Source organism: Chelonoidis abingdonii, chromosome 15 (assembly GCF_003597395.2).
Source record: "Chelonoidis abingdonii isolate Lonesome George chromosome 15, CheloAbing_2.0, whole genome shotgun sequence".
In the NCBI taxonomy this organism is placed as follows: Eukaryota; Metazoa; Chordata; order Testudines; family Testudinidae; genus Chelonoidis; species Chelonoidis abingdonii.
In genome coordinates this window covers 23,218,368-23,242,346 of record NC_133783.1, presented here as the reverse complement: position 1 = coordinate 23,242,346, position 23,979 = coordinate 23,218,368, and the positions used below count along the sequence as shown (strand labels likewise).

The following is a 23,979-nucleotide window of genomic DNA, read 5'->3' as shown; positions in this document are numbered from 1 at the left end:
TACCCACTGATATTGCTGTTTGTGGAGCTGCTTTCTGCACTAATGAGAACAGGTAATACTAATAATAATGATTCAGAACCTGAAGACTGGCACTGATGAATGCACAAGCCTGAAATGGCTATAGGACATCAAGAACTCCTATGCAGCTGAACTGCAGAAAATGAAGGGAAAAGAAGGGACCTGAATAGGTTTCTATGGTATCTTTCTTTAAAGAAAACATGTTATTACAAGGTTTGTGTCAGTGCATGTCTGTGAGTATATTGTTGATTGGAATCTTCAGGTCAGGGGGCCCCTACATTTCCGTCTGATATTTCCATTTTGAAGATGTAAATTTCTTCTTGGATAGCTGTCAGCCTGCTTGAGGGGTGGATGTCATACCTACTCCTCTTGGACATCAGATGCATTGCATGGTCTCAGTGCCTCCTTTGATGTCCTCCTCAAGGACTTGGTTGGGGGGAATATCCCTGGGATGGAGTAGGTTTTGGGCAGCCTTCTAAGGGCTCTGAGTTGCCTCAGGTAGTGTGTCCTTTCAGAATTAGCACAAACTGTCATGACTGCAAAGCTCAAACAGATCACAGAGTCTGAGTGCTCTCCATCCTGGATATACTCAGGTCAGGATTTGGCATAGTAATTTCTATTTTTCACTTAAACAGCAACCCTTATCCAAAAATCTCAAAGCACTTTACAAATCAATTAATTAATTGATCCTCAAAGTGCCCTGTGAAGTAGATAATACACCCCTTTTTTCATGAGCACACTGAAGTTAAGATCTAAATGATCAAAAAAGGACTTCTAGTTTAGAGTCCTTCAATTCTGGATGTCTTAATTTAGAAACCAAGGGCCTAATTTTTAGTGATGCCGAACACCTACAATTCCAAGTGAAATGCATGAGAGTTGCCAGGTGCTCAGCAGCTCTGAAAAATCAGGCCTGAGATGTCTAAAGTTGGGTACCCAAAGTTAGAAGCAGGTTTTGAAAATTAGGTCCTATGTGACTTGTCCAAGGTTACAGAGTATTTCAGTTGAACAGAGATTCCAAAGCTAGAAAGGACATTGTGATCATCTGGTCTGACCTCCTGTATAGCACAGGCCACAGAACTTCCTCAACATAATTCCTAGAGCAGATCTTTGAGGAAAAACATCCAATCATGATTTTAAAATTTTCAGTGATGGAGAATCCACCACACCCCCTGGTAAATTGTTCCAATGTTTAATTACTCTCACCATTTGAAATGTATGCTTTGTTTCCAATCTGGATTTGTGTAGCTTCAACTTCCAGCTACTGAATCATGTTGCACCTTATACAGCCAGGACTAAAACCTGAAAATCCCAGTCAATATTATAAACAATAAAATTGGAGCTGCTCATAGCACTAGGGCTTGAATTATCATTGTATCTTTAGATTGGAATTTCCAAAGGGGACTAAGGGAGTTAAACACTTAATTCCTACTGAAAGTCAATGGGAGTTATATGCCTGACTCCTTTCGGCTCTGTGAAAATCCCAGCTGTTCTGTTCCCTTCAGAGCTTTTAAAACCTCCTCAGTTGTAAAACATAAAGTATGCTAATTATAACCCAAGCAGAAGGTTATTGGAAGGAAATTTGGAGATTTAGTTTATTTGTCTTGATTTTTATCTTAGCATGCTGGATTGGCTTTAATAACAATTTAAAACAACCACCTAACCACATTTAAGAGATTTCTGTTTCAAACTCTTATCTCATTTACAACAGTAACTCCAGATTAACTCAGTTTAAGTCTGCTAGATCTGCAGGTGTTTAGAACTCCTGAAAATCAGATCAATTACCTTTATTTGGGTGCCTAAAATGGATTCAGGTGCTTAATATTAGACACTCCACTTTGAAAATGTTGGCTTTTTATGTGCCTCAGTTTCCCCCAAATGGGAGTAACAGCGCTTACCCATCTTTGCAAAGTACTTTGAGATCTATGGATAAAAAGTATGATTTACTAATAATGATATGTGGAAATATAACACAGCTAATGATTTGGTGCAACTATAAGATATTTTTTAAGCCTGGAATATCCAGGGTTGCCAATACAATTCCACCACTTTTAACCTATTTTATTTTTATATTATTGGATAAATGAAATGGACAGTTTTGGTCCTTGCTTGTCATAAGCACTGGCACTGAAAATCCACTGCATGCTTTACATATCTGTTTTGTCATTAGAAAGACTCATAGAAAAGCATCTGCAAAATGCATCAACACCTTTAATTCAGCACAGTCATAGAAGTTCCAAGATTATTTTACCTTATTCCAGCAGCCCTGAACTGGCAAGCCATCTTCCCCCTACAACAAAGAAGGAAACAAACACAGTTTAGGATCAGGAGACAGAGCTGGAAGGAAGGAAGGAAGGAAAGGGTTAACTACTATAGCTGCAACAAACAATTTAAGTCTGAGTTGGGCTTAGATGAATGTCCTAATGTATATAATTTCGCCCTTTCTGTTTTGGGTGACCCATTTTTCTCGCTGAAAGACCTGGTTAGGGTTCAAGCCGAAACCAGAGATTCAAGAGGGAAATTTGTCTGTGTTATGCAGGGAACACACACAGGCTTCCTGTTGATGAGTATTAGGCTGCAGGGTTACGCATTTATGCTCTAGTTCTGCTCAGAAAATGTGTTGGGCTCTGCTTTCCTTGAAGAGGGAAACATAAAAGCTCCAATTCAGGAGTAAAACATATCAGGATGTTGGCAGTGGGGGAGACAAACTGGCTGGTTATGTTGTCATGCGTGACTCCATGTCATAATTCGGAGGTTACGTGCCGATCCTGACAACATACAGCAAAGCAGATCCCAAACACTGCACTAACATTTGGACTTGCAGGAATGTCTAGAAAATATTTTCATTTAATTTATCTGGGCTGGCTTTAGCATTGAGTGAGGAATGGTCACTTTGTCCCCTTGAGCAAAATTAATTTGGAGTTACATTTTCTTATGTCTTGGCTGTATGGTCCTTATTTCTAAATGCCAAGATATCCCTTGTGTCAAATCTGTGGAGACATCAGAAATCTCTGTTTCACTGCTTGACATTTTTATTCTATTTGTAGATATTCTTCAATAGCAAGAAAGGAAATATAAGTAGGGGCAGTGGCAAACTCTGTACAGCATATTGGGCACAAAGAAAAAGGTGTGGCAGTCACAGATTTGTTAAACACCAGTTCAGGATATGAGTTGGTACTTTAAACAATTTTGAAGGTTCTAGATTGCAAGGTGTTCATAGTGGGGACTGCTTCTTTATCTGTGTTTGGGCATACTAGGGTGGGATGTTTGGGCACTACCATAATATGAATTTTATTAACCATAATAACAGGACAGATACAGTAACTCCTCACTTAAAGTTATCCAGGTTAACATTGTTTCATTGTTACATTGCTGATAATTAGGGAATATGCTTGTTTAAAGTTGTGCAATGCTCCCTTCTAAAGTCATTTGGCAGCCACCTGATTTGTCCACTGCTTGAAGGAAGAGCAGCCCGTTGCAGCTAGCTGGTGGGGCTTGGAACCAGGGTGGACTGGCAGCCCCTGTCTCAGCTACCCTAAGTTGTCTGTGGGCAGCTGCCTTAGCAGGCGATCAATTGCCAGCAGTTCAGCTGTCCCTCCCCCCACTGCCATGTGTTGCTCCTGCCCTCTGCCTTGGAGCTGCTCCCTGAGACTCCTGTTTGCTGTGGGGAGGAGGGAAGAGGAGAAAGAGGGGGGCTGTCAGGGTGTCCTCCTCTCCCCTGCTCCTGCACCCTGCTTTCTGCATCTTCCATAGGGCAGGGGGGACACACCAGGGCTCAAGATGGAGGGAGCTTCTGGCAGTAGCCATGGTCTCAGCAAGTTAATCTAATTAACAAGGCAGTGTACTTAAGAGCAGGGTCAATGTACTTAAAGGGAAAATGTGCATCTCTCTCTCACACATATTGTGTGTCGCTGTCTCCCCTCCCTCCATTCCTGCTGCCTTGTAGAATGTGACAGTTAACCACTGAGGGCTCAACCAATTGCTAGTTCATCATTTAGCAGTAAGGCATTCCCTGGGAAATATCCCACCCTCTGACTCCTCCACCTCAACCACGCTTCACAATCATCATCACTGTGTACCAGTATTAAATTGTTTGTTTGTTTAAAACTTATACTGTGTGTGTGTGTGTGTGTGTGTGTGTGTAATACAGTCTTTTGTCTGGTGAAAAAAAATTCCCTGGAACATAACCCCCTCATTTACATTAATGGTTATGGGGAAATTGGATTCACTTATCATGGCTTCACTTAAAGTCCCATTTTTCAGGAACATAACTACAACGTTAAGTGAGGAGTTACTGTACAGATAATCTTGGCCCAATAGGCCTATTTTTAAAGTGTTTGCACTGTGCTTTTTGTGGGGAGTAAAGTGTGGGTATTGAGGCCTTTTCAGTGCCGGTTTGAAATGGATGCAAAGTGTTTTTTCTGGTGCGTCTGGCTAATCCCTTAGAGTTGGGATGAAGTCCAGAATCAACGCCATCCAGATGGAGGCTCTGAGAATATATTAAGACATTACTGCCTTCATTTTGCTCAATTCCTATAGTGGTGGGATAGGACACTGATTTGGGAGAATGGATTATAAAACCAATTTCACCCTGCTTTGAAAGCTTATTTCACTGTCACAATAGGAACTTAACTGTTTAATAAGGAAGCAAAATATTTCATATCTAAATGCAAAAGTTTGTTTTTAATGTTAACTATAACATCTATAAATCTGGTTGAAAATGTATTTGGTCTTTGACATCAGGCTCCCTTACTTCTGCTGTCGCTTTTCATCAAGATGGCTGCTGCCATGCTCAACCTAATTAAAATCCTAATTATTTTAAATGCTTACTACCAGGTGGTAGTTGGAGCCCTGTACTGAGGAAAATGGGTGCACTTTTCTTTAAAGGGCTGTTTTCCACTATCTATCTTTCTTACCTACCCCTAATCCTGGGAACAGCCAGGGCCAATTCAACCCCTGGGATAACCTAGAGCAACCTCAGGGATGTTCTTAATTGTGCTGGCTGTAAATAGCTTACTTGGAGCCATTATATTTGTAGGGATTGCTGGAATGCAGACCGTTCCAGTCACATTCCTCCTGCCTCAACATGTTCCTACACTGAGAGAGTCTGGGAGGTGGAGTACTAGAGTTGGCTCCACACCAGATAAGGATTCCTCTACTATGAAGAAATCTTTAGCTGCCCCTTTAAGACAGCTTTATGACCCCTTTGTGCCATCCTGAATAGCTGGCCAAACAGGCATTTTGCCTCAACAAAATGGATGGGATTAGGCCTATATTCTCACAGGGCCCAAACCTTCAAGCCTTTCTTGAAGTTGGCAGGATCCTGCACTAAAGGATTGCAGGATCAGACATTCCTATACAGGTTTAGTGTTTCTATTTTGAAAAAAAATTATATCCTGTAAAGATTTGGATATTAAAAGTAAATAAATAGGGTGACCTTTCCCTTGGTAATGGATAGATGAATTTTTGTGAAATGTTATCATTAATTCTACTCAGATCAGCACTAAACAGCCTTGTGAAAAAGGTAATAGAGGATGGTGGGGAGAAATTACTGGGCTAATAAAGAGGTAAAACAGCCTAACCTAACAAGTTAGGCCATTGATAGTTAGACAGTTCAATCAAATCCTTATAGAAGATGTCTACAACTGCTGTAACAGTTCAAGCTATTGGGTCATATACACTCCTGATGTAACTCTACTGCAGTCAGTGAAATTTATACAAAGGATGAATTGGACCCATTTTCTTTAATCAAATTAGTTTATTCTTAGCTTCTTAACTATTGTAGGAGACATCTCCACAGCTTACCATCTCATTTTTAAAAAAGAAAAGAAAAACCAAAGAGAAGAAAATGAACATTGTTATAATGAGAGAGAAACTAGTTAACTGAAGTACACGGATAAGCAACTTTGATGGATCAAATATCACTGGGTGATGACAGAAAGTCCTTTTCTCTTAATGTAGCCTCCCAGTAATGCTCCCTCCCCCAGGCTGCAGGACTGTGGAAATAAATGATTATGGATCCTTTACTGGGGAAGAAATACATTCCCATTGGTAGGCTGGTGGGGTGGGGAATGAATTGTGTAGTGGACTGCAGGAGGAAATTGAAAGTTAGGTGTGTAAAGGAACAGGAAGCTGGAGAGTTATCGTTTAGGGATCAAAGGAAGAACAGGTCACAAGGAAGTGTTTGTTGCAGGCTAGTTTGCAGAGGGAGGGAGGTGGGACGTGCTTATTAGTAATGAGTCATTAGAGTCCTATATTTCAGTTTTGCATTAGTTCACAGACTCCATACATTTGTGCAGATCCTGCATGGAAGTAAGTTGTGTCAGCAGAATGCCAGACAGAGGTAAGTGTTAACAGTTTTTGGGTCAACAAACATGCTTATTTAATGTCTCAGACAGGCTTGGATGCCAGAATACTGTATATTGTTGGCATTTTCATTTCACCAGATTTCCCGGTGTGTCTCTCATAACAAAAATAGTCATGATAGACATGCATTATGCTGCTGCCCTGCAGTGCAATTTGCACTTGGAAGGAGTAGTGCCAGAGAAGATAAACTAGTCTTCCCGCATAGTGGAAGAATCCTTTTATCTAGAGATCCTCTCAGAGTGTTTTATGCAATTTAAGAATGTTCAGTATAGAAGTGACTTGCAGTTGCAAGAGGTGAACTAGTTGATTGAACAGTTCTTTTGCATTTTTAGCTTCTGTGATCACGTCTGAATGAGGGCAGTATTTGTTTATTTACCCAGTGTTCGCAGAATAGGAGTTTCCATTAAAATCTTTATAGTTTGGCCTTTAAAGATGGCTATTATTACAGAAGTATTCAATTATTCACTATGCAAAGAATATTGAAATGCAAACTCCAGGGAACACTTGGAGTAACAGTAATGTTAACGACTTGCAAAGGCAAAATTGTAAAGATTTTGATGGCAACCACTGTATTTATCTACTCAGGAAAAACTCAGTTCAGGTGCAGCAACTGTTTCTCAGTAAAGTCCCCCCTCCTTTTTTTTTTTTTTTAAACATAATTTTCTATTGGTTTATCTATGGTCCAAGAAGGTCAAATGAGCTGGTTGTGGTCATACCTTTCGCAAATGTGGTTGTGCATGTGTAACACCGAGTAGGACTTGGTGCTAAGATTCTAAGGGTATTTCTACCCTGCAACTAAAGGTGTGACTGAAGCATATGTAGCTGTGCTAGCTTTGGTCTAGGTAGCTTGAATAACAGCAGTAAAGCCAAGGCAACACAGGCTAGCTGCTCAAATCCATACCCTGGCTCCCAGGTGGGCTTGTACTACCCATGCTGTCACAGCTGTTCCCGGACTGGTCAAATTAGAAATGGAAACTAGGAGGTTAAATCCTTAGACCTCACAGACTCTCAGTAGCTGTGCTTGGACTAGCAGGATAAAAATAGCAGTGTGGACATTGTGACACAGGCAGTGGCTTGGACTTAGGTGGCTAGCCTGAGCTGTTACCTGTGTGTCCACACTGCTATTTTCAATACATTAGCTCAGTTGGTGCTATTGTAACTCACACACCTCCTGGGTGTAGTGTTCTGTCCCATCTACTGGCACTGAGACCACTTAGAGAGATTAATGAAGCTGCTTAACAGGACATTGGCTTTTAGCTCATGCAGTAGAAGCTCCTGCACTAAGCTCCAAAGGTCCCCAGTTCAATCCTGCCTGCTGACAACCAGGGTCTGTTGGCGTTACACTATCATAAGCCTCACCCATGCTCCCAGACATACCGTAAGGAACAGATTCTCCATTTGAGGCGAGGCGTTTTTTTTTTTTTTGAGTAAATGAATAAACTGATGCTTTTTAGTGTGATGGCAAAAGCAGCTTTGTCATATTTGGGTTAGATACAGTATTTAGGAAGAGGCATTAAAGTGATAATATCTCTTTAAGAGTCAAGTAAGATGGATGTCAGGAAATGTACTAGGCAGCCTTCAAGTCAAGAGTAACTTTCTCTGAAACAAAGAACAACAGAAAGGAGAAATGTTGGGCCTGCTGCCAGAGCTGAGGCCAGAAGAGGAGTTTGAACTGGCACTCCCTTATCACACGAGAGAAGGAGTTGCTGGCATGGGATTCTCCATGAAGGTCCCTCAGTTCTGAAAGATTCTTCCATTAGAGCCCAAATTTGTTTACATTCTGAATTCACTGCAAAATCCATAATTTTCCCTCCAGACATTTATGTTGCTCATGAGTGATTGAAAGATGACTTAGGTGAGGTCTTTTGCTAAGTCATGGCATAAGAGTGGAGTGCTTCAGTCTTTTCAGAACACTCGTATAATTAGAAATTAGTTACTGGAAACTTGATGACTTGAAATACTGCACTGGTATGTTTCTCAGGGATTGTTTGAGAGTTATGTCTGCATTCTGATAGGTTGTTTTGAAATGTGGGCGGTGCATAGTGGTGTGGAGGAGAGTCAGACTTTACTTTCAAGTATTCACACTTGGCCAGCGGAGTTAATGGAGGATTTAAGCATTTCAAATGATCAAATAGAGAGTTGAGGTGTTGAAGGGTCAGCTTTCGAAGCATTGGTCCAGCAGGGGTTCTGAAGGAAATATTACAGGAAGAAATGAAGCAGTTATGAACAATAATCTGTTAATACTCTAATGTGGTAGAACATCCCGACTACTGCTTCATTTCTCCCCGCACTACAAAGGGATGGCTGTAGCAACCGTGACTCACTGCAAAGGGTGTTATGGGTCATATTGTGAAGCAAGCCGGGTGAGGGGAGGTAGGATGGAGATTGGTAAGGATGACACCATTGCTGTAGGTTTACAGTTCATGCCACTAATTGGAGGTATCATAAAATAACAATCAAGAACGAAAAGCAAACAGAAGCATGCAGGAAAGGGAAGGTAACACCATACCAATGGGCAAGGGGCATCCAGCCCGTCCAGCCCAGGTAACCCCGGCTCACCCTTCTCGCCTTTAAAACCTCGGAGTCCCTGTTCATGAAATCAACCACTATAATTATTCCAGTCAATGCCATCCCCTCCATGTCATGGGAGGAGAGGCCCAGTCCCGCATTGGTATAATCAAAGGGCACTCAAGCTACATACCCAGTACATAACTAATCAGTGTTTTGAATCTCTAGTACATAACCGGTAGGAAAGGTTGCCTTGCTGGTTCTGTATTCTGTGAGAGTCTGAAGATGCTTTTCTGATTTTGTTAAATCTGGGAGGACTCTGTTGGTTGGGGGAGTGGGAAGAGGATCTCTGTTTTTAGAAATCATCTTCAGTTGCTGTCCCCACTTTGAAACAAAAGAGAATAACTTCTGTGCAGGATCTGTCTGGGCACGTACACTGCACTTATTACTATGGTACGCAAGTGACTCTTCAGCTTGAGCAAATAATATACCGGGGGGGGTGGGGGGGGGGACTAAAAAGATCAGTGATAACATTTTAGACACACAGAGCTTCCTTAATAGCAAAGGTATGATTGATATATATAAAATAATCCTTGCTGCCATATATCATTGTTTTTCCATTTGTGTTTTAGAAAATAATTTGGATAATTCTTGCTACTTTTTAAATATAAAGAGGCTTCCAATGAAGTGAGAGAATGTCATGTTGAATGACATGGCCATCTTGATCACTTTTTGTACCTCCCATCAGATTTCGCACCAATTTGTTTTCCCTCTGGGTATCCTAACCTGGGTGCCCTGTGTCATTATCAAGGAGCGACTCCCCTACAAACATATCAGATGGACACTGCTTAGAGGCAAAAAAGAAGGCATTTTAGATTTCATCGCTGCTTAAGGGTGATGATATTAAACATTGCCAAAGAACAGCAACCCGCAAGTGGGGGCGTGGGAGTTCCAAGATTCTCCTTTCATAGTAAAACCCCTTTGCTCTCAGCCTCCTGCCATTTCACCCATTCCTTTTTGAGCTCCTGAAAGCAAAGGGCCAAAGCCAAAGTTACTCCATAGCCCAATTGCTCTTTAAGTGACTGTTCCTGCCTCACACTGAAGAAAACAGCTGTGCCATAGACTCCAGCTGGAGCAGCGCAGGACCTTATTTAAGCAATGTGACTTTTGTTATAGCAGGTGCTCTTTATGTCCAGCATTTACTTTAAGTTTTCCTTCTTTCTTCCTCATTGGCAAATCTTAAAATAAACCATTTCATAAAACAGAACATACCAATGGACAGGGTGCATCTAATCCAGGCGCTCCTTGGTCTCCCTTATCCCCTTTAGGCCCTCTAGAGCCTTTCTTGCCCCTCTCCCCCTGTAAATAATAGTTTAGTCCAAGAAAAAAAATACACAAAAGCTTTAGGATCATCCATTTCAAATAAATGTCAGAAATAGTTTTAAAAAAATAAATAAATAAAACAAATGTCTAGAAAAATATTGTAAAAAAGGAGATTCCTTCAGTTAAGTTGCTCTGATAGGAAAGCCTTTTGTGGATTTATTGATATTTTTTATTTACTGCACTTCAGCAATTGTCCTGATAAGGATTCTGACCCCTCCATTGCATTAAATGAACTTTGTAGATGGGATTGCACTGGGGACTTCTCCAGCCAGGAGAGTGACACCTAATACCACTCCGCAGACTGGCTAGGACAGGGGTGGCCAACCTGTGACTCTGGAGCCACATGCAGCTCTTCAGAAATTAATATGTGGCTCCTTGTATAGCACCAACTCCGGGGCTGGAGCTACAGGTGCCAACTTTCTAATATGCTGGGGGGAGCGCACTGCTCAGTCCCTGGCTCTGTCACAGGCCTTGCCTCCACCCCTTCCTGTCCCTTCCCCTGAGCCTGTCGTGCCCTCGTGCCTTCCCCCCGCCCCCCCCCCCCAGGCTCCTGCACACTAGGAAACAGCTGATCGAGACGTGCGGGGAGGGAGGGAGAGGTGCTGATCTGCAGGGCTGCCAGTCACTGGGAGCAGCGGGGGGTGGAGGAGAGAGGGAGCTGCTGGGGGGCTGCTGATGTATTACTTTGTCTCTTTGGCAATGTATATTGGTAAATTCTGGCTCCTTCTCAGGCTCAGGTTGCCCAGCCCTGGGTTAGGAGATGTTTGGACACTGAGTGGTCCTAAGCCTGGCTCAGGAGCCCAAGTGTGTCACTTCTTAGACTCTCATGAGCTCTAATGACCCAAGGAACAAGATACTGGCCACTTGATTCCAAGTTTGGCTCTCCTGTTTTGTCACATCCTTGGACCTGATTACCAATTAATTAGTTTTACACCTGTTTTCCTTTATCCTTCTCCTTGTCCTTCCCCCAAAAGTATTTCTGGTTTATAATAATATAATAAGTAATTTTAAATGCATTCTCTTAAATTATTTTTAAAATACCATATGTTTTACGTAAGCATTTTCCACTGGTTTGTTTAAATGCTGTCCTTTTAAAAAAAAAAAATCTCTCTCTTTCTTGATTAACAAAGGTAGGTCTATATCTGTCACAGCTTTAATTTTAGCAAATGAATTAGCCTGATATTGCTGCTGTTTTGTGCAGAGAGGGTCTGAGTTTTCTCTGGTATAAAATTGGTTTAAGTCAGTGTCACTCCATTGACTTCAGTGAAGTTACTCTTGATTTACATTGGGGGTCCGTGAGAAAAGAATCACACCCACAGAATGAAATTCATCCCTGTGGAGAAGGCCAGCATAAAGCCTATGTAAAAACTGGGCAGAAGAGGATCTTAAATAGTGAACAGGTCTCCCACTGGCCCTCTGCACAGGGTAAATTTCACCCTCAGCTCATACTAAATTAAATAGAAATTCTAAGTGCAGGTCAACATCCAGATAGGCCTCGATATTTACAAGAAAATATATATACAAAATATCTTCATATTAATTATATTTTAAAAAGAGCAGAACTTTTCAAAGCTGCTGAGGATACAATGGAAGTGGGATGGCTGAAGAGGGAATAAAATCAGGCAGCACAGATATAGATTTAAAAAAGAAAAAAAAAGTAAAAGGTTTTAGACAAAATAAATTACAAGCTGACAAAAGAAATGGATGGGATAGGAGAGGTAACTAGGAGAAATCACCCAGGATCAAACACTAGAACAGAGAGAGGATGCTCCAGGAGAAAACGTGGAATGGGTTGTAGTGGAGGGAGGAGGAAGGACCCAGGAAAAAAGGCAGAAGAGGAGGAAGGGATAAAGGGGACAAAGGTGGACCTGTAGAAGCAAGGAATACATACACACACACACAGACAGGAGAAGGAAAAAATAGATATTATAAAAAAAATGTGAAGAGTTTAGGTTTAATGCACACGTTCAGCATTTATACTTTTTCAGTTGGGTATTCCACGAGGCTGTCATGTTCCAGTAACATTTCAGTTGTTACATAGCACACTATTTTCATGACTGAATTGGATCTTGAAGGCTATTATTATACATCCTACAGTGACGTAAGAACAAAGGGCTCTGCTCCACAGAAAAGATCCACAGCATAAAAAGGCAGGGTTCTGTCTTTTGCAAATGGAAGGCCTATGAAGGGGATTTTTGCCAAATTACGGCAGGGAATGGGGTGGGCACTTCAGAACCTATTTTCAATGTGTTAATCACAATGTATGGGCATAAATCTTATTAATAGCCCATGCCTGTTACTAGTACCTACTATTAAAAAGATTTTTAAATAACAGCTTCTTTTCCAGCAAGAAAATGTATCAAACACCTGCCTTGTGTTTGAATTCAGTTGTTAAAGCTGTCTATTCCAGGTCTCCTGTCAGAGAGTCTATCTCAGAGGATCAAAATAAAAAACATTCGTGCCTGAGGAAGTCCATGTCATTTCATTACTGTGGCATGTCTCCCATAAATGGGTATGAAAGTACCATCGCCTATGCTTAACCCTGGGCTATGGGAAAGGAGACCAAACTCCTTGTGACTAAACAGTTTGGCTAATGAGACCCTATTTGGTAGCCTGACAATGACTTTAAGCATGCAGAAGTCTCCAGATTTCTGTGAAATGGAGCTTGTGAGGTATTCGTAAGAATGTCAATTAGACTGAGGCATCAGACAAAGCCATTTGCTACAGGAAGCTTACATTTTTTAAAATAAAATTTACTCTAATTCCTCAGAGTTACTCTAATAAGTGGCCCACTTAACAATTTGTTAAAAGGACTGTGGGCTGAGGAGGAGTCTTTCATTAAATTGTTAGTGATAAAATATATATTTGTTGGATCAGACTTGAAAAGCTACAGTGTTTGCCCATTTACAAACTCAGTTTTCTCAAACATTTTTTGTTTCAAAAAATTTGTTGCATTTTAGCCAAATTATTTATTTCAAGGGGACTGTGACACTCCCCTCTCATCATCTATGGAAGTTGCTGTTCTTCTCACTTGTCAGTTATTTTTATGTGAGGGAGAACAATGAAGCCACGTTAACCCAAACTGATTCCTACTGCAGCCAACAAAAGTCCCATTCTCTAAATACATTATCCAGATTTAAAACCAACTGAAAAAGTCTAAATAAAGATCCTGTTAAGCTTATGTCTTATTCAGGAAAAAAACCCTTAATAAAATAAAGAGAAGGTTAAAGAGCAAAACCAGAAGTGGAATGATTAAAAGGTAGCAGCACCTTGGAGCTGCCATGAATTTCAAGAAATTTGGAATAGTCTCTCCTTGTTTAAGATGCTGACTGGCAGTGCATTTTTCAAAATTGTTAATCTGTCCAACATAGAATCAGAGGAGCACTCCAGATGATAAGGAAGAAGAGACAGCATTCGCCCAATGTTATCAGCAAATATATTCATCTCATACAATTACTGCTTTGGCACATATTCCATCACAGCTTTTAGTCTATTTCTGAAATGCTTGCATATGGCATCAGAGCCTTATAAAGAGAATCTATATGTATCAAATGAATAAGCTATTCTCAACTGTGTACCTCTTTATTGTTGTTATCAAAGGATTCAGATCACTAATAATCCTAATATAAAAAAATCTTTTAAATATGTACACTTTGGTATAGTTTTTCTTTATAACACAGGCACATGATGTAAAAAAGATTGTTGGCAATTAATATAATCTATTGCTTTTCTTAGGACCTGGCTCTGCAGTTCTTGTACCAATTCAAGTCAAAGCCTGAGTAAGGAGTCTAAGACTGTATGATCCGGTTCTTTATTATAGTCATATTTAATTTCTTCTCCAGATTTCCATGTTTGGTTGAAAAAATGAAGTAATTCTGGAAATTTTGGAAAAAATTTTGCTGCAATAAAGTGGCTGACATTCTTTTTCAGCATCAAGGGGAATTTGAGTACCATGTGACAAGATTTAGCTATACCGCCATTATTACCACTACTGGGAATTGTCTGGTTTACATCTCTGCACATCTCACTAAGCATGTTAAGGTAGGATTTTCAAAGGCACTCGGCATTGGCCTCATTCAGTGAGAACAGAGAACAGAGAGAGGCCACCACTGAGTGCTTCTGAAAATACAGCAGGTATGCTTTAGTGTTTGAACGATGTAAATACTGTAAATTACACATCTGTAAATTGCTTTATAAGGTTTAACACGTAGGAATTACCTGTTTTTTTTTCCAGGTAATTCCGAACTTAACCATTCCACCACTACATAAAGACATTAGTAACCAAATGCAGGAAGTTTGGTTCCTGACTTACCCGGTTTCCTTTGTCACCAGATGGGCCTTGTAAACCCTAAAATAGATCAGTAAGAAGAAAAAAAAAATGATTTTATGTCAGCCAAACTGGTCTCTTTGTTTACTCAGTCAAAATACTTCTTCAGACAAAAACTCAGCAAATAAACTAACCTCTTCATTTCTATTTTAAAATGAAGATAGTTTGTGATCATCTAAAGCTACATCTCCAATTCTACACCTGCTAAGCACATGAATAAACCCTGATCATGTGAATAGTCCCATTGAAGGGCTATTTGCATCACTAGGATTCCAAAACAGGGCCTCAATTCTGTCTTGTCAGCCTTTGGAAGGCTGGTGCTCAGTTCAGAAAAGTAAACACTTGGAATGGATATGTTCAATAATAGCACCTTAGTATAACATATGAATAGTCTAAGCACGGCTTACTTTACCCAGTAATTTCAGGATCTACACTGTTACATATTTGATTCTCTATATTGTTCTGCTGGCTAGAATAATTCTTTTTCTATTATTTGTTTTAAAGTAATTGAATTATTTAAATAATATCACTGAGGGCGCTGGGACTGGGAGAAAAGTCTCTTACTTTCAAAATTAAAACCAGGATTTTAATTTACCGTTATTTGTACAAATTCCTCAGTTTCACTTTGGCATTAATATGTCAGTGAGAGAACATTTTCTCCCATTACAGTGAAGTATGCTGCTCTTGGAAGGTGAAAACTTCATAGATGACAGAGAATTTAGAGACCCCAATACTTACAGGAAGCCCAGCTAGCCCCATTGGTCCTGCATTTCCAGGGTCACCTTTACTGCCCTAAAATAGAGACAAGAGAGATTTTTTGTATACAGTACGGGGTAAAAATATACTTTGATCTGGAGGTTCAACTCACAAGAGTGCAGCTGCAGTGGTACAAGCAGAAGGAGGTCCTAGCTGCCCAAGTATGTATATAGCACCTTGGAGGGTAAATGCTTGGGGTGGCTAGCCCCTCTTGCCACTTGTGCCACTATGGCCACACTCTTCTTTTAGTGGCTAGCTCAGTCAGAGCTAGCATGGGTATGTCTCCCCATGTTGTAATTCATACTTCCAGCCTGAAGTATAGACATATCCATTAACAGGCTGGGCACAGATGGATAAATGAACACTTCTGAAAATAAGGCAGAGGGCACTCATTTCAGGGCCTCTAGCTGTCGTACAGAAAAAAGCCAAAATATAAAAGTTTAGAAGTCACAAAGAGCCAAGTCCCAACTTCTGGAAGGAGCTGCAGTTACTGTGCTTCAGGAACAGTAGCAGCTGGCACTGTCCATGAAACTTTGAAGAAGTCGGGGAGGTGTGTGTGTGTGTGTGTGTGTTTTAAAGCTAACTTACCCTTTCCCCTTTTGGTCCTGCTGGTCCTGGAGCTCCAATTGGTCCTGGAGTACCCTGCAATTTTAGAGACAAAAACACATAAATCATTGTCTTCATGTTCAGGCTTCTTTACAACTGAGAAACAGCATGGTCCTTGAGGAAAAAGGAGAGCTGAGAAGGAGATTCAATTATGTAAGGAGTCATTTGAATTACTACAGCTTTCAGGGTTGATGAGGACAGGTTCTCTTAATAACTCTCACATGCAATTATAGGACCATAGAAATTGCCGTACAAGATCCGTATATTTTTACAAAACCTTATTTTTATTGGGGGATTGGCCTTCTTGAAAAATAACATTGACAGACACACCTTTATTTGCTAGGTGACTGTAGTTTTACCCATGAGTTTGCATCCCCAGCAAAGCTGAAACCTGTAGCAGCAGAAAGGCGATGTAGACATTTTAAGCTTTTTTCCAGATGAGTTCAGTTGAGCAAAAATGAAATAGAATTTGCATTATTTTTTGGTAGGCAGGTTCATCATGCAGATTGAAAGGTCACCATGCCGCACGGACTAATGCAGATGCACGCATACACAGAGGCAAACATGAGAGAGTACCATTCAATCCTAAATCCTCTGTCCACCCTTTCACCATTTAAATCACTCCAACAAGTTCTAGGTCATGGTAAAGGGAAAATCCAGTCTCTGTGCTCAGCCTTTGGCCCCAGAATCAATCTCCCTTTTTCGTAACAAAATTTTCAGCCACATTGAAGCTTGCTTGGATGTTGGTAAGTTAATTAGTCAACCCAATCAATTTTTATCTTTTTGCATTAATAATACAGTAGGAGGCAATAGACCTTTTGGCCATGAGAAGTGTTATCATTCTTGAAGACAAGACAACTAATTCAGATTTTCTGTGGAAATCCTTATGATTTACACTCATTTGAATCTGGATTCAGCCTCTTGTGGACTCCTATGCCACATGTCATAACGAGGGTTGCCAATTTTGGTTGGACATATTCCTGGAGGTTTTGCCGAGTGACAGAAGAATTAACCTTTAATTCATGGAGACTCCAGGACAGTCCTGGAGGGTTGGCAACTTTAGGTCATATGAGTGTTCTGTGCCACAGTATCTAATGTTCTCCAGGCTGCCATTTATAAATCTAAGTAAAGGATTAGGAGATTTCGAAGCACCTTCCTAAACAGAACATATTTATGCATTTACCTGTTTAACTGTATGCCAAATCAGATCATATTATGTTGGACTGGTGAAAAAATAGCCTGGCATCCAAGTTCCAGTTTTTTAATTCTTTCATGGATTGCTAGAAAGGAAAATTGCCTCTCAGTCAGGAATGTAAAAGGGAGACCTTTTACAGTAGCTTATCCTTTTGATTGAAGGAAAAGGAAGTGGAGGTTTAATCATGAGAGGTTGGATCCTGCAATCCTTACTCACAAAAGGAGTCCCACTGACTTCTGTAAGATGACTCACGTGAGTAAGAAGGACTATTTGTACCTGTAAGAATTTGCAGGAACTGGCTGGAGAAGTAATTCATCATGACACACACACATGCCACTTCAGTGTAAACGAGGAAAAAAAATCATTCCCTGGACTCATGCAGGGGACCATAAGTGCACCATGGGAATTTTAACTACCTATACATTTTCTCCATTTTAAGATAGTTTAAGGCTTAGAGTCCCTAAAGATCCATAGGGAATATCTAGAAAATTTGTAAAAGTAACTTCTTGAAACAAATATGCAGATTAGAAGTTGTCATTCAATTTCTGTTTCAGGGGAGTTATGGGGCAATGAAATTAATTCCTGTTCCACTGGAAAAGGGGAAGTCAAAATACCTCTCAAAAAGTGAAATCTGACTGGATTTGGAGGCTATATAGCATCCTCTGAAGAAGTAATTATACTTTGCCCTTACATAGTAATTTTCATCTAAGGATCAAAAGTGCTTTATAAAATTGGGTTAGCAACATTATTTTTGTTCTCATTTTACAACTTAGGAAAACTTAGACACAGAGAGGTTATCTGACTTGCCCCAGGTCTCACAGTGAGTTAATGACCGAGTGAGGGATAGAACCTAGCAGTCTCAGCCTCCTGCTCAGCCACTAGACATCACTGCCTCCCAGATGAATAAAATTAAAGTTAAAACTTCCACCAATGTTTTTGAGACTTGGGAAAAGCATTTATGAAGTTGCTGAAGCTCAGGAAATTGTGTGGTGTGTTGGTGCTCACTAACGGGTGGCTTGTGCTGTTTTTCAGAAGGTTTCTCACGTGCCTCTCCTCCTACTGGAGAGGTGCATTTAAGGTTATAATAAGAGCTGCGCATGCAACCCATTGCAATGCAGTCCTAAATGGTATGTGTGAAAACAGTACACAATGAGATGTTACTATGCCTAAGACAAGTCTGAGGAGATGCTGTTGCACAATGCTGTAAGCAAGGCTACCACGGGGAAAGACAAGACGGAGACAGTTCACAATATGAGGACAGAAGTACATGGCATAATGGGTTCATGCAGAGGCTTCATTTAATATAATCCCGGTAATAATAATAAATAAAGTAAAAAAAAAAAAAGTTTAAAAGGATGCGATTAAGGCTAAAACCTCTAGTCCCAAATGGAAGTACATTATTGAGAGTGACAAGAAGGAGATCTTTCACCTCTCAGTAACAATATCTAAATTTAGCATTTTGACATCCTATCCACCTTCAGGGAAAAGAAAGTGACTCATAATGTAAACAAGGGCATAGTGCGATGGACAAGACACATCACAGTACCAGGGAAGAGGAATGTAGGGTAATGGAGAAATGAAACTCACCGGTGGTCCAGGCCTGCCGTCTAAACCTGAAGCACCCTGAACAGATGGGAAAGGGTTAACAAAAAAGGCAGGAAGGAGTGGGAGGTGAGGGGAGAAAAAGGAAAGGGGGAGGGAAGAGGTGAGTGAAGCAGTGACTTGAGACAAACATATGCTCGCAATAAACAAAAACAAAAAATAAGAACTCAAGGACAGGTGATAGTACTTACAAGGAAACCAGTGAAAACATAGAGACACTGAATGCATGTAATACTGGCTAGTGCCTTTAAGATACCTTTGAAACTGCAACATACATTCTCTCTTACTCTGTACCAAAGTACCGCTCAGTGATCACCCTAGGGAGAAGCTGCTCTGTCCTGTTCTAGGCAAGGAGAAGGGCACCGTGACAGTGGAGATGCGGACCCTTGTAATGACAGTGTCAGGCTGTCCAGTGCAGCACTGAATTATCAGTGAAATGAAATACAGCACTGGTACTAGAATGGAATCGAGGTGCCTGGAACCCACCCAGATATCGATAGGTTCTGGAGAGCCATCCACTGCTCAGGGAGTTCCCAGTGTGTATCAGTGGGGATGTGTGTTCCATTTTCAAAACTGCCCATGCCTCACATAGAGATAGCTGCATGGTCTAGAAGTCAGATAAGGGGGTAAAGCCAGCTGTTTGGAGTGGCTGAAAATCAGATTTATATTGGGAATCTTGCTTTAGCTTCAACTTTGGAAGGGTCACTGCTGAGCCTTAATTTGAATTCTAGCTTTCTCTATCTGCCCGAATCTTACATTGAAGTATACACCTGGGTTTAGTACTTACGTATCCAGATACAATGGTGATGAGGGTGGTTTAAATGCCTACACTGGTAGAGAGATGGGTTTATAGGATCACTGTGTCATCGTTGGTATTATTCTGACATCATATGTTTAATATTAGGTGATCATTAAATTATCAGACAGGAACAGCGGGTTAATGATCAAGGAGAGTTCTTGCACACACGTGATATCTTGTAATTAATAGTGTAGGACATATACATGATAGAGTGTTGAGAAATATTGTGTCAATTTTGCTCTCGTTCACCTGGTTGCAGTGTGAATGCTTTAATTTGTAATACCGTCTAGAGTAGCTGTTTTTTAAATATGTAAGGCCAATTCCATAAATGTACTTACATGCCTTAGACCCGTTTTTAGGCTCCACTGTGGTCTGCAAAACTTCTGCTCAGCTGCCACCTAAACTCACTTGGTTCCTACGTTTTTGTCTCTGGGTATGTGCACTGCTGTCTCAGTCTAGGTGGCTGAGCCCTGTGTCTCACCTAAGCCCCTGTGCGATCCACAAAGCAGAGGAAGACAAGCAGAAGAGCCAAGCTCGCTCATGGGGCCCGATCCAGTGGGTACGCTCAGAGGCTGCCTACCAGATTGGGTCCCATTCAAAATTATTATTATTAGTGGTGGTGACCTTACAATATTTAGCCAGAGGTCAGTACTCTGACCTGGGTTGTGGGAGATCCAGGTTCAAATGCCCTTTCTGCCTGAGTGGGAGAAAGAATTTGACCAGTGGTCTCCCACCTCTCATGAGAGTGTGCTAATCACTGAACTAAGGGATACTCTGATGTGGGACTCCTGCAGTCTCTCCTGTTGAACCTGTTCCTCTGTGAATAAATAATTAAAGGATCATTGGAACAAGGGACTGGGCCCTCAGTGTCCCACTTCCCAGCTGGCTGCCCTAACCGCAAGGCATTCTCACTCACTATCTCTCTGGATCCCTTTGTGGGTCTGGGTCTAAATGTTTAAAGTTGGTGGGCCAAATTCTGGTCCAATTTATTGCCCTTAGTTGAGCTCAGTGGGATTGTGCTGCTTTAACAATTGATTTCTAACACATTATCTACAGTCTATCTTTGTCACGATACATGCTAATTAGATGCTTAATTATTTTCAACCACGTTTAGGGGTCTACATCCTGAAAACTTGCAGGATCAGGCCCTTTATATCTTAACAAGAGAGTATTTATATGTCCTGAGTATGTAGCTTATTTCCACTGAATATGGCAAATAAAATCCATCTATATTTCAATAAACATTTTGCTAACTGTCAATGGCTGCATAGCTCAATAATTACGTTTTATGTGGTTTATTTACTACTCAGTTATGTTTTTGAGGTTGAATGTGATATTGGGAGGGTTTCTGCTTTCCACCTTTCTTATAACTCCCCTGAGAGCAAGTTTGTTTCTTGATTTATTGCCACTTGCATTGCATTATAAGGAACTGTAGATGGGGGACCCGACAAGGAAATGTGTGAGCCAGCCCATCTGTGCAACATGCTTCCCAACCAAGTTTCATATGTCATATCCTATTTTTGAAGTCATTTAGCACATCTCTGCTTTAAACATCTTGGCACTATTGTTATAAACAAAGACATGCAATTTTCAGCCAAAACTATCTGGACAAGGGAGCTGGGTGATAACACAAAGGCCAATAACAACAAATCACACAGGTGCACACAACAAGCTTTTTGCAGTGAATGTTTCTAGGCAGTGTGAGGTTCAGCAAAAGTGTACTTTGGTGCTTTCACTTCAGTGCTTTTTTCTGAACAGGTAAAACTCTGTGCCTTTTCTTTACAAAATCCTCTGGTTTTTATATAAAGCGACCACACTGTGATTCTTAACTCTACTGAAATGCATTAGTGTTTCCTTGATAACTTGTAACTGAGCAGCACAGTACTCTGCTTTAAATATGAATATGTTGAAATAGAACATCCTTACTACATATGCAAAAAAATAATGAAACTTAATTGGATATTTACTGCTTCTGGGAAGGCATCAAGTTTTACTGCAAAAACAGCAGGGATAATTTAACTGGATTGGATAAATTTAAAAGACCCCAAAGCTTGAAGAAAACCTTTCTTCAGTTTAAAAACATCTCAGCAAACTGTTTTCTCTTCATTTTTGCACATCTCAGCATTTCAAGGCCAGGACCAAAACCAGACGTGCCAAAAGACCAGAAGAAAAGCTGTTCATACAGTATTTTCAGCCAGGAAAGCAGAAGGAACTTGAGGAAACCTGTTCTGATGAGATTCCTAGTTCAATTTTACAGATCCAAGGGATAAGCTTCTCCAGTTTCAGATGCTGATCCCAACCAACTGTCCAAAACAGTTGAGGCTTGTCCATCACTGAAACCCAATAGGCACTGCTGCTTGTAGGCCAGTTTTTTGTCCCTAACTCTATTTTTAGATAATCAAATCTTTATCTGTCTCTCTTATTTTGGGATCTTTCTAAGAATGGACTGTGTATGGCTTCCCAAGTTCTCCTTGCTTCCTGTAGACTTACGGGCAATCCCAGTGGACCTCGGTCTCCTTTCTCACCCTGGACACCCTTCTCTCCTTTCATTCCATCAATCCCTGCTTCCCCCTGAAGGAAGAATGGATCAGAAAATAAATCCATCATGGCATCACTTCTAAAACAAACATTTCTCCATTGCAAAGGCATAGCTGCACCAAAGATAGTGTAGTAGAGGCCAAAGAAACCTTGGATAGTGTAGACCTGGTTTTCCTCTCATACTGGAGAACAACACTGTAGCTCAATTGACTTCAGTAGGGTTACTCCTGATTTACACTAGTGCAGGAAAGACAAGAATCAGGGCCAATGTCTCATTACAGAATTTATGGGCAACAGAGCTCATATATTACCCTTCTTCTGGTGTTCAGAAATTAGTGAGAAAGTAGTTCTATGACAAGCAAGTGGAAGGTAAGTGTATATAATAGAGCTGGTCAGAAATTTTCCAGCAGACATATTTCATGGAAATGTGTTGCCTTTGATGAAGATTCATCTTGAAATTAAAATTGAACTAAAGTGATATTCTATGTTGACCTTTTGGGAATGGAACATTTTGTCTTTCTGTTTCTAAATGATTGATCTTTTTTTTTTAATTTCATACTATAAAATATCAAATGAAAAAAGTTATAATCAGAAGGAAATGTTTCAGTGTTGTAAAAAAATGTTTTGATCAACTAGAAACAATTTTTTAATGTGAATTTTGGTTCACAGGAAATTTTGCAATTTTTTTGTTTTCATTCCATTCTGGGATGGAAGAAATTGCATTTCTATGGGACTTTTGCACTTTTGAAAATTCCAGTTCTTGCACAGCTCTAGTATGTATATATAACACGTACTTGCCACCTTTTCCTTAATCACGAAAAAGCATTCCTTTTTTGGTAAAAATGTATATCATTGCCCATTCTCCCAGAAATAAATCTATTTGGTTTAGTGTACGTACTTGGAAGAGACTTCCTACCTCTAACATGTGCTTCCAAAGGATAGCCAATTCTCTTCCTGGTCACTATAAACTTGCCATAGGACTGAAGGTGCTATAAGGAACCTGGGAGCTTAAGGGAATGGAATATAAGACTCCATACCTAATTTTTTTCTGGACTTGTTTCTTTTGAGACCAGGCCAATAGGTATCAGAGCAATTTGAGGAGGATCATATGTGGTCCTTCCTCCCTCACCTCTAACCAAAACGTCAAGAATTTCTTTGGTCTAGGTCTTTTTGGTATATACTTACACAAATTACTAGGCCTGGGTCTTTCAAAGGTTTTTCAGATAAGTGGTAGCAATGGTTAGTGGTTTATTGAGCAACTGACATTTCTATATTTATATGTGTACCCAACACTTGGGGAAATAGGAATGAACATCTCTGGTTTTTACAGAATGTACCAATTCTGAAAGCCAATTGGTATGCAATGTGAGGACATCTGTCCCAAAAGTGCTGTGTCCTGTAAAAGCACCATTCCAATTGGCACCATGAATGTATTAGGATGGTAAGCTCAGGTAGCCAAACACCTGGACTACTCAGGAGAAGTAGGTACTTCCGTGTTTAGATCAACATCTTACAACGTTCACTGAGAGGTCATTTAAACCACCTAACTGGATCAAAGCTAAAATGTAGAGCTGGGCAGAACATTTTTGATAAAATGTTTTTTAGTTGAAATATGCTGTCTTGTCAAAGCCAAAATATATTGCAGAGACATATTTAGTTTAGTGAAGTTTTCATCAGGAAGGTTTCTGCGGTCCAAGATTGCCTCTCAGGTCACAGAGAGAGACCTGAATTGAAAACTTGACCTTTTCAATCCTTAAACAGACGTTTCTGACACAATTCTATTTTGCAAAAATGTCTGAATGTTTTATCTGCATTCCAGTGCAGAACGAAAACAAATTTTTAAACCTCAAAATTTGTCGTGAAATGGAATTGTCATTCTCCAGC

At 40.4% G+C, this 23,979-nt stretch overlaps 1 protein-coding gene across 1 annotated transcript in view; it reads right to left on the bottom strand.

Annotated features, from left to right (window-relative positions):
* Nucleotides 1-23,979, bottom strand: part of COL13A1 (collagen type XIII alpha 1 chain) — a 160,196-nt gene that overhangs the window by 6,760 nt on the left and 129,457 nt on the right. Inside the window, exons 37-43 of the mRNA XM_075072611.1 lie at nt 22,048-22,128; nt 18,744-18,779; nt 15,944-15,997; nt 15,338-15,391; nt 14,585-14,620; nt 10,162-10,248; nt 2,267-2,305 (exon numbers count right to left, since the gene is read on the bottom strand). Of these exons, the coding sequence (XP_074928712.1) occupies nt 2,267-2,305; nt 10,162-10,248; nt 14,585-14,620; nt 15,338-15,391; nt 15,944-15,997; nt 18,744-18,779; nt 22,048-22,128 (387 nt within the window). The remainder of the gene's footprint in view (nt 1-2,266; nt 2,306-10,161; nt 10,249-14,584; nt 14,621-15,337; nt 15,392-15,943; nt 15,998-18,743; nt 18,780-22,047; nt 22,129-23,979) is intronic.